At 40.0% G+C, this 11,299-nt stretch overlaps 1 protein-coding gene across 1 annotated transcript; it reads right to left on the bottom strand.

The window, feature by feature from the left end:
• Positions 1–5,182: 5,182 nt before the first annotated feature.
• srsf3b (serine and arginine rich splicing factor 3b) lies at positions 5,183–10,170 on the bottom strand. Its single transcript, XM_085161034.1, has 6 exons — positions 10,044–10,170; positions 9,288–9,498; positions 8,717–8,857; positions 6,697–6,735; positions 6,128–6,214; positions 5,183–5,342 (listed from the first exon to the last, which is right to left on the bottom strand). Exons 2-6 carry the CDS (start codon positions 9,488–9,490, stop codon positions 5,315–5,317), a joined length of 498 nt encoding a protein of 165 aa, XP_085017160.1. The 5' UTR covers positions 9,491–9,498; positions 10,044–10,170; the 3' UTR covers positions 5,183–5,314.
• Between the last annotated feature and the right edge of the window lie 1,129 nt (positions 10,171–11,299).

The raw sequence follows: 11,299 nt of genomic DNA on the forward strand, positions 1-11,299 counted from the left end.
GCTCTTAGAGCCGACTCTTTGAAGTGAACGACGCGAGCCGGCTCCTTATTGGGAGCCGTGAGGTTTTTTTTTTTGGTTTTGTTTTTTTTTTCTTTCTCTCACCCTCTCTCTCGCCCTTTTTTCCGCTAAACTCCGCATGCGCGGCCTGTACTTTGCGCTGGGCAGAGGGGGGAGTGGCATTAGTTACACTCGCAGTAGCACAGGAGCAGAGCCAGAGAGAAAGAGAGTGAGGGACAACAACGTCACATTAGAAAGGTATAGTAATCATCCGCTATTTTCAGTTGCAGATGATAAAGGATTCAGAAATCATGCAGGCCCATATGACAGAGAATGTGCATCTTCTTTTTGTTTTAATATTTTAATTTATATTTAATTGTGTTGTGGTTTGCAGTGTTTTGTGTTGTTTCACGTTAAATTTGTTTAAAAGGAAAAAGCTGAAAATTTTAATAGTTAAAAGTTTAAAATGTAAATATTTGTTTTTTGTATTATATGATTTATTTATTACATTTTATGTGGAGTGAATAAATAAAGTATATTTATGGTGGACCTTAGAGACAAAGCACGTACAAACTCCAAAACACATACAAACTCCTAAGCATGTACAAACTCCAAAACACGTACACACTCCTAAGCATGTACAAACTCCAAAACACGTAAAAACTCAGAAGCACGTACAAACTCCAAAACACGTAAAAACTCAGAAGCACGTACAAACTCCAAAACACATAAAAACTCAGAAGCACGTACAAACTCCAAAACACGTACAAATGACAACAGAAGTGCTCCAGGTTTCTAGGGCGCAGTGTTGAGCTTTTGTTACCTAGTGGCTACACAAGCCAGGAAGTATCAACAACCGGATTTGGTGTGTGGTAGTAACAGGTAAATGAACTTTTTTTTTTTAATTATTTGAATAAATATGAGTGCTTGTCTATAAATACACAAACAATTCACACATGTTTTCAATTGTGTAATTTAAGTGATCTGGGTAGCTCTGTTTTGGAAGTTCAGTAAACGCTAGAAATGTGTTTTGGAGTTTGTATATGCTTTAGAGTTTGTACGTGCTTTGTCTCTAGGGGCCATATATAAACATATATAAATAAAACCACTTTTTTTTACATTAGTAATTCCTTTTCTGCATAATTTTATATTATTGTTAATGATTAAATAATTAAAGCAACAAAACAATCTGAAGAGCCGGATCGGAGCCGAAAGAACCGGCTCTTTTTAGTGAGCCAAGCCGAGCCGAGCCGAAAGAGCCGGATCTCTAAAAAGAGCCGGATCTCTAAAAAGAGCCGGATCTCTAAAAAGAGCCGGATCTCTAAAAAGAGCCGGAAATCCGATCACTAGTGTGAAGCACCCTTATGCGTCATGTTACGCTTTCACTCTTAGCTACTATTTTCAGTATTAGCACTGTTTTCAAACGCTTTTAAGAGCCTGCACACAACTTTATCAATAGCACAAGGACATCATTGTTTGGATTGGTTATCTAGCCTGCTGAAAGGGTTAAACAATCAGTCAACCTATTACATAACAGCCTCTTAGTGAACACGTTCAACAGAAAAGGAGGGAAATTACGAGAACATGTACCTGCCATAGGCTGCTTTTTTCCCTTCTTAATCCTGACTTGGTGACACACTGGGAACAGTACTGACAAACGGGAAGAGTAATAACCTCCTCAGTCCTCTCATTGCTCCTCTACTCAGCTAATCGTCTTTGAAAGTCAATATTAAAGCCTGTGCTTTATTTATAAAAGATATCACATTTACGTTATTTAAAATTTTAGTTGGCTGAAGGGGAATTTTACATCGAATTTAAACACTATATATATATATATATATATATATATATATATATATATATATATATATATATATATATATATAAATAAATATATTTATTTATTTATCTATTTATTTATTTAAAAGACCCTATGTGCATTATTTATTACGTAAACGAGGACAAATATGGGGAAACCTGTACTAATGTGGAGTTTGAACTACCTAAAGTGAAACCGTGAAACAGAAAATGATGTTCAACAAATCAAAAGGAAAAAATCCCATCAGCGCCACCAGCTGGAAGTGGATTCAACAGGTTGCTCTGAGTGAGCTTTTTGTTAAAGGGTCACCATTGTGGATCTGTCTCCATGATCTCACTAACTCGCATGCCCTCCTTCAAGAATCTTCTCTCAGGTTTTCCTCTTTTCTGCTCAGCTTTCTCACTTCTCCAAACCATACCTAATAGCAGGTCTCACTACCATCCCTTTCACTCTCGCTGAATCTTTTTTTTTCTTTTTTTTTCTTTTAAAATACTTTCTCTTTATTGATTTTCATCTTATTTTACATACAGAACTAAAGAGGGCAAGGGAAACCAACACATTCACATATGTTCACATAGTCCAAAATACACAGCGCCTCGTTTTACTTGCATATATTACATATTACACAGGTGCATGTTCCATTCAAACAAATTCGCAGTTGTCCCTCTGCATCACAGAGGTATCAGTTTCTAGTCTTTTAATGTATAACGATCCAATCTTTCCCAAAGTCTCTCTTCTTTCTCCTTCTGCAGCCGCAGTGAGAGGGTAATCAGTTCCATATGATGAATTGTGTTAATAATGTCTAGCTTCCGCTTGTCTGTAACCAACATTTAGTAATTGCCTTTTTGCATGCAACCATAATTATTTTCAGTAAGTATGAGTCTCTTTTATTTATATCCTCAGGGATATTCCCAAGGTACATGGTACTAAAGGAGAAGTCCAGTGTTACTTCCAGCACATCCATCACCAGTTAATCTCCTCCCAAAAGGTCTTCAGTTTAGGGCATGACCAGAAGACATGGAAGCAACCTGCAGCGACCTCCCCGCACTCCCTCCAGCATGAAGCGCCTGAACCACTTATTTTGGATTTCTGCTTTGGTGTGATGAAGAATCTAATTAAATTCTTCCATCCAAAATCTCGCCATGTTAAAGAATTTGTGGTAGATAACACATTCTTCTACATCCACGACCAATCTTTCTCTGAGATAGTTAGACCTGCTTCTTTTTCCCATCGATGACTGACATATCTTGTTGAGGTCTTTTTCATAGCTATAAAACATCAATACACTTTGCCTGTAGTACCTCTTATAATGTTCTCACCATAAGCATCCATAAATATTTGGATCACCCCACTAGCATCTGCGTCAGGCCTTCTAACTTCCTTCCGGAAGAAGCTCTGAACCTGTAGGTAGCGATAAAAATCTTCCCTGCCGATCTTGTAAATCTGACACGTCCTCAAAATTTATCAGCTCCCCATGCTTAACTATCTTACAGATTGCAGTGATTCCATGCCTGGACCACTCCCTGAATTTATGGTCTAACAATGCTGGAAGGAAGCGTGGGAGATACGCTGGCCATCCCAGCAACCCTATTTCCCTATTAAGACCAAAAAATTTAATCACATCTGCCCATTTTTTCAGGGAAAAACTTACACAAAAATTTTGCATCTGATATGCCTGTGGCAAAATCTCAAGAGACCCCAGAACAGACTGTATTGGGAAATCCATCAAAGAAAGCTCAATGTCCTTCCATTTTGCCTCATACTTAGCGTTACACCAGCACACTAGAGGTCTGATCTGGGCTGCCAGATAGTAATCCTCAAAGTACGGTAGGGCCATGCCCCCCGCTCACCAGGCAGCTGCAATATTGCATATCTCACTGTCGGCCTTTTATTTCCCCATATGAATCTTGAGCAATGCATATCCCACTCCCTAAATTGTTTTGCTGGAACCTCCACTGGAAGTGCTGCAAACAAATATAGCAGCTTTGGGAGGATATTTATCTTTATCGCTCCAACTCTGCTGGCCAGATCGAGGTGGAGCAGACCCCACCTCTCCAGATCTTCATATATCTTCTTGTTCACCCGATTATAATTAACTTCATATAACAATGCAAGGTCTTTTGTCAGCAGGATCCCCAAGTACTCCATTGAGATTGATGCCATCCGAATCTATATCTTGCTACCAATTGTCTTGAGGGGTTAAAAAAGAATGTCAAGATTTTAGTTTTTTGATTGTTTAGTCTATAACCAGACAGTCTGCCATATTCTTCCAGTATTTCCATAAGCAGAGGAATTCCCTCTTCCGGGATTCCTAGCGCTACCAGCACGTCGTCTGCATACAAGCAAATTTTATTTTCCACGTTCCCCGTTGTAACCCCCTCCAATCGAGTCTCTTCCCTGATGCATTGAGCACTCTTGCTGAATCCTATCAAAAATGACCCCTGACACTCAGCTCCACCCTTCCTGGACTCTGTTGCTCTGAATATTTGACCCAAGGTGTTTAAACTCATTTTACCTTCATTGCACTGCTTATAATGAAGAGAGAGTTGCTTGAAATTTATATTAAATGCAAAAAAGTAATACTTGCGAATGAAAATAAAGCTATGAAAGCTATTTAAAAAGAGTGAAGCCTCATTTACGAAGCAGCTAGGGTTAAATAAAGGCACATCTTTAATTCAACTGAAACAATGCTCTGGGCTTCTTCACACATCAAGAGCACCCTCTGGTGGGGGTTAAATGCTCAAAGTACATTGGTACTTTATAATCTCAGGAAAGGTGTGAGGAAAAAATACAAAAAAAACCAACTTTTTTTTTTTTTAAACCAACCAGTATTTTTAATTGAGACAATTTCACATAGTATCAAACAAAAGAAAAAATGAAAAACTTCACAGACAAAAATCTGACCTCTGCTCCATGTAGTTATTTTGATTCACTGGACAGATTTGCATTTGAAAGGGCTGCCTTTTTTTTTTTTTTTTAAATAAACAAAAACAGCCAACCACTAACAGATGGAAAACTTCATTATGAAGAGTGTAGCTAGAAAAAAAATAGTTGGCTTACAAACAAACAAAAAGGGATTTATCCCATCTTTTTCTTTTTTTAAAAAATGCTGACATTTACACAGTGAAAAATGACGGACTACTCACACGATGTCTAACTACACAGAACATTCTTCAAGAAAACAAAGCTCAGAGATTAACTGGTGAACTGGAATGCTGGGTGGCACTACTGTTTCAGGACCAGCAAGACAGACGTGGCACAGGTGAGCTATTATACCTGTACACGCCCAGTCACTGTATTTGAAAGTCACCACAACAGGAAAAAGGGAGGGACACTAAAATGCTTGATTGTTGTTTTCTTTTTAAAAAAAAATGGGAAAAAAAGAAAGAAAAAAAAAAAAGACAAAAGTGACCTCACGGTCATGATGAGTCCATCATATGAAACGGGAAAGCCCGTAAAACCGTTCATCTTCAGCTCCCTTTACACCTGGCAGACCTCTTATCTTCTGCCATTAGACCTGGAGCGGCTGTGAGGGAGAACAAGACAAAAAATAAATACATTTCAGCTCATTTTTGCATTAAAGCGCCCTTCACCAATCACAAACAAACAAATTGGGTTTTAAATGCACCTGAAATGTGTTTGTTGGAGTTTGTGCTGCGTATAAAACCACACCCACACGATGCCAGATTCATTAATCGTGTGACCAACAGCAGCAGACTGATGTCACACAACACACTCAGCTGAGTGGTTATTGACCAGTTTACTCTGAGGCGGACACTCTGGGTCATATATCTCTTTATTTTCAGCAGAGAAACAGGTGCTGCCAACAAACACCCTATGATAAGCTATCATCACAATACTTCACTTAAATTGCAATAACATATACTGCAATTTATCAGCTTTTTTTTTTAAATTTCAAAGCTCAAAGCCTACTTTAACTAACTGGATAAAACAGATCAACAAACCTGCAACACCCCCAAGTTTTGGGCAACCATTTAGTCACCAAGAATAGCAATAAGTCGTGGGTTTTTTTTGTAAGAAGGTGGCTGTCCTGTTTTTTTACTGGTGGGATGGAGACATTTGCTTGCTCTGGATTAGGAGGCAGCTTTGACAAGAGTATCCGGTGTTGGATGGCTTTTCAGTCGAGCTGACTTTATCTCAGTTTGGTCAGCTAAGAACCAACACTGTCACTGTACATTAATATCACAATATTTTATTTAAATAAATAATGTTTGTCTATTTGATGAGTCGCTAACAACCCTACTTTAATGGACTGAAATAATCTTCAGACAGTTCAAGGTGTGCAAGTACCTTCTTGATCGAGAGAAGGATCTCGAAGGTTTGTGGTTCCTGTCCCGGGAGAGGGACCTCTCTCTCCTCCTGTCTCTGGAGAAAGACCTGAAGAAGAAAAACATCCCATTCTAAAAAATTTTACAACTTTTTTTAGAACATTTTTTTTTTAAACAAAAACAGTTTAACCAAAAGTTAGATATATTTAAAAAGATGGTGGTTTGATTTCAAATGACATTCAATTTAGTGTAAAGATGCACGTAAACAAGGTCTGAAATCTGTAAACATGAATATATTAAGTGTGCATATGTACACACTCCGTTTTCACTTAGTGTAAGCCGACTCCACTTTGCCTTCCACGTTATATCAATTAGCACAGAGCTCACACTGCATCACCACAGAAACAGCAACAAAGGTTCAAACAGGCTGTAAAGTTAAACAAGCACCTCTGCAAAAAACATTTCAGCTTCCACGCAGGTCAGGTTTAGTGCAACACTTCTGCATCACATTTGTATGCTACAAATAAAACACATGCATACACAATGCTGAAATTATAGAGTTAATCTCATGCAGCGTGAAAGATGACTTGCCTGCTACGGCTGCGGCTGAAGCTCCTCCTGCGTGGGGATCTGCGCAGGGAAAATACAAACGTGTTAAGGACAAAGACAGATGGATTGATCACTGTGTAGAGCTCCACATTATTTACTCCTTTTCTTACACGGGGCTCCCTCAGCACAGCCCTTTGGCTATCTCAAGAACTCAAAATGGAAGTAAACGACTTGCGTGTTTTTCCAAGGAAAACAAAGACTTCAACCAGAAAACAGAAGTCACTGGCAGTGGACCCAGCACATAAAGATGGCAGGTGCAGAGGAAACCACCTCTCACCTTTCCCACAGTAAAACATGCACCTTTCAATAAAGTCCAATTATATTTCAGTCTAACTTTGAAATGCAGATTAGGATTCGTCCCGTGATTCATAAGCAGTAGGTTCAGAGCTCCGAGGGATGAAACACCAGCAGGATTTTCATCTTAAGGTAATTTGATATCGTACTGTGGATCGGCTCTGATGTGGGGAATCAAAAACCCAGCACACCATTTGGGCCACCATCTGTATGAATTCAGTCCACTGCACTTTAAGGGAAAAATGTACAGAAATGGAAATTGGTACCAAAATTTATTTTTCACATGGAATAAGCCTCGTGAAACAGCCAGGCTAAGATCTCAAACCTGGAACACACACATACACACACACAAAAAGATCTGATATTCATAGGGGGTGTTTAAGGAAAGTTTTGATGTGACTTCATAATTCTGCTCAGAGCCCCAAGACATACCAGATGATTATCTATCATCGAAATCTCTGGAAACATGACGTTCCAGATATTTGATGTTGGTCCATCCCCCCTTGAAACAAGGACTACAGAAATGGTGGACGACAAAATGACAAACTTATGATCAAAATAATAATAATTTAAAAAAAAAAAGAACAACCCTTTTAAACCAGCTGTCTCTTCACTTTTAAAACTGTAATCAGCAGTGTACTGAATGAAGCAGGAAAACTTACTAGTATTTTTGGTTTTCAACAAGCTAGAAATGACGAAAGGGAGGCAGACTGTCGGCCGGGTGGGTAGAATTGGCTGAATAGGACTGGCCAGATGCTGCAAGGTGATTAGGTGGCAGGCAGATGGGGGCTGGCTGTGGCTTTTTTCCTGCTTTAATTGGTTAGCCGAAGGCTGCTGCTGGTAGGTTGTAGACATTTGGGAACGTAATACGCTGATTGGTCGGGAATGTGAGGTGGCCGCTGCCGTTTGGGTTAAGGTTGAAGGAGGAGGAGGTTGAGAACGGCATGCTGAGGAACCAATGGGCTGGTGCAACCTGACGACTGGCCATGCCTGGGTCATGTGACAGCACCAGCCAAGCTGATTGCGGCCCGATGATCAGCAGTCACATGATGCTGAAAGAGGACTAGTTGATTGACTCAGAGGGTGGTGAGAAGAGGCATGGTGGTGGCTCTGCAACGGGTTCATTCTTATTAATATAGATGAAAAATAAAAAGCATCCTCAAACAAAAAGAAAAAAAATTGCATCACATTTGGCACTTTTATTCCCCCCAAAATGTATACTTATACTTAGCCTATACTTTTACTGACTGCCTAAATCTGTTTCCCCACACCCATTTTTGCCTTTTTAAAACAGTTAAAATGAGACTGCACAAAAATGTGCGTTTCAAAGGAAGCCTTTATAACCTAGGTCTTGCAGACCACACTTTAGATGCCTCAGAAACAGAAAGGCAGCCCTCTCTATATTCTGAAATAATGCCCCTTTTTCCACTACATGATGGTGAATGACTATCTGTGTGGCTCCTTCCATAAAATGACCATTAATGTCAATGAAGATGAATCTGCAAGCCTTAGGCATTGCAACACCCACAAATATATAATCACCAGAAAAGGTCACAAACACTAGAAATACCTACACTGGAAACCCAAATGCAATTAAAGGGAACTGTACTGTGGGCAAGAAAGTTGAACCGGTAAGTGACCAAGCAAGAATAAAGTGCAGAATAGATTGGTTATCGTGTCTACTGGCCAACAACAACATGTAGGTCACCTGCGTCTGGGTGGTGGGCTACGCCGCCTGTAGTCGTCTCGGTCTCTAGGACGCCTGCTCCATGAAGGGGGAGCGCCTCGAGTGCGGCTACGCTTCTCGCCAGTAGATAACTCCACACGCACCCGACAGCCACACAAAGTCCTGCAAAAGAAAAAAAAAAAAACAAACATAAATAGAAAGTATTTTTCCTCGTTTTTCCAATAAAATGACTTACTTAGCACACTTCAGTGGGCTGAATATATCATTTGAATGTCTGAATGTAGTCTAAATGTCTGCTAATGTAACAGATGTGATGACCAATAACATGTTATCATTGTTAAAAGTGTGACTGCATGAGAGGAGCTCTCCTTTCTGCGGAATGGGAGCAATGTCCTGAACTTGAGGGAAGGAGTAGTACCGATCCAATAGCAATACCTTCATTTAAGTAGACTATTCATGTGGATGCAGCGTTTTCAGTAAGAAACGTTTCATCATCTTCCACTGAAAACGCCATGTCCAGATGAACAGAATCCACTTACCTGACCTGGATGATTGAGCATGCATAAACTGATTTGCATAGGTTGCCACCTACCTTCCATCAAGCTCCCGCACGGCATCAGTTGCATCTCTGGGATCTTCGAACTCTACAAAGGCGAAGCCTGGGGGATTCCTGGCCACCCAAACACTCCGGAGAGGACCATAGTAGCCAAATGCTCTTTCTAACTCTGTCTTGTTTCCATTGTTGCCGAGATTTCCAACGTACACCTTACAGTCAAGGGGACAGTCACGATGCATGACTGTATCTGAAAAATGAGCAGAATAATATTAATGTTTTAGCTCTAAGTCAAAGACTGGTAAATGGCCTGTATTTGTATAGCGCTTTACTTAGTCCCTATGGACCCCAAAGCGCTTTACACTACAAAGACTGGTCACACTCTCTCTCACTTAGCCATTTACCACAGTGCAATACATGCTACCTAATGACCCACAAACGAATTGGGAGCTTGGCCTACTTTCTGCGCTGGATTTGCAGGTTATGCTAACGGAAACTTAAAAAACAAACAAACAAAAACAGACCGCCAGACGAAGCGAATCTCAAATGCCTTAGTTAACTCGTTTGCTTTATATCTCCAACTATATTGTTGCATATTCGACGCTGCATTGTGTTTCGAGGCTAACAGCTTATTTACAGGAAGCTAAAATGGCTGCCGCCTACCGAGGCCTGCTCAGCGGTAGCAGCACTCGGCTAGCAGCCGCAGAAATTTATACTATACATTCACATATGTGAAGTAAACTCACAACAGGTCGTTTTACAAACATATAACAACGCAATAAATTGAAACGCTACCGTTTTAGGTGTAAATATCAGCTCAGATTATCGATTGTGATCCGGCTAAATTGTGCCTTTTCGTCTTCGGTGGAAAATGGCGTGACGTCAGTGGATTAACAGGATGCCACTTTCGAGAGGGCGGGGTTAATGTCGCCTCCTTCCTTTGCCCCCCTCCCCAACAACAGTTGTCCAAGTTTTGGCTGCCTTTTCACTCTATCCAGTCCTTGTACATGGCCTTCAGAGGAATGTATTGTTTACAGTGTGAATACATTTACCAGAGCTCAAGGAAAAATTATGTTACTAACGAGTTACATAGCATAGTTAAATTGATGTAAAGTATTTCTTCAAATGATATTAAGAGAAATAGAGATATTTGAACTAATAAAGGTATAAATAAATTGTACTCTGTACAATAAAGCACTTTGGGACTCTTCTTCTCTCGGTTGCTCCCTTAGGGGTCTCCACCACAGTGGTCATCTGGTCACCTGTCCCCATTTCACCCTATCCCTGGCCTCCAGCCCTCATCATGCCCTACTTCACTACATCCATGAATCTTATCTGTGGTCTTTCTCTTTTTCTACTGCGTTGCATCTTCATCTTCAACATCCCTTGTAAAATATATTCACTATCCCACGTATCCCACGTTCAATCCATCTCAGCCTTGCTTCTCTAACTTTGTGTCCAAACCTCTTCCACCAGCTCCCTACCCTCACTACTGATTACAATGTTGTCTACAAACATTATAGTCCACATAGAATCCTGTCTGACCTCATCTACTAGCCTGTCCATCACCCCTCCAAACTGATGTAATCACCCACCCACCTTAAACCCATCCTTCACTCCTACCATATTATTACTGAGATACTAATGTACAAATGTAATGCATACTGGAAAACAGAATTTTTTCTGTTTTTGAAAAGAGTAAGTTGTGGCTAATAAGATAACTTCATTCACAGAATCACAGAAAAGAAGTGGAAACATAATAAATAAAACGTGTTATGGTTGTATTTTCTTGGCAAGATTTTTCTAAGATTTTTCTGCCAGTGGTTTTCCAAAATAATAGCTTGATCCACGTATAACTGATACACGTCCAATTTCCTGAGTACAAAGGCTGTTTACTCCCTGCCAAAACAAATGAGTACACACTGTGTTTATTTACAGTGTGGAATTGGGACATACTTCCTGCTTAGACTACGACTAAAATGTGGGGGAAACTGTAACTGTAAAGTTAAAGTTACATACGTCCGCCATATCTCACAAAACCGAAAGTACTA

This window comes from Neolamprologus multifasciatus, chromosome 5 (assembly GCF_963576455.1).
Source record: "Neolamprologus multifasciatus chromosome 5, fNeoMul1.2, whole genome shotgun sequence".
Lineage (NCBI taxonomy): Eukaryota > Metazoa > Chordata > Actinopteri > Cichliformes > Cichlidae > Neolamprologus > Neolamprologus multifasciatus.

Coding starts and splice junctions, on each gene's coding strand:
- srsf3b (XM_085161034.1), bottom strand. CDS start 9,490: ATGCATCGTGACTGTCCCCTTGACTGTAAGGTGTACGTTGGAAATCTC. Junction 6,736..8,716: donor AGCCCACCACCCAGACGCAG/GTGACCTACATG, acceptor TTCCCTGCGCAG/ATCCCCACGCAGGAGGAGCT. Junction 6,215..6,696: donor TTCAGCCGCAGCCGTAGCAG/GCAAGTCATCTT, acceptor TTTCTTCTTCAG/GTCTTTCTCCAGAGACAGGA.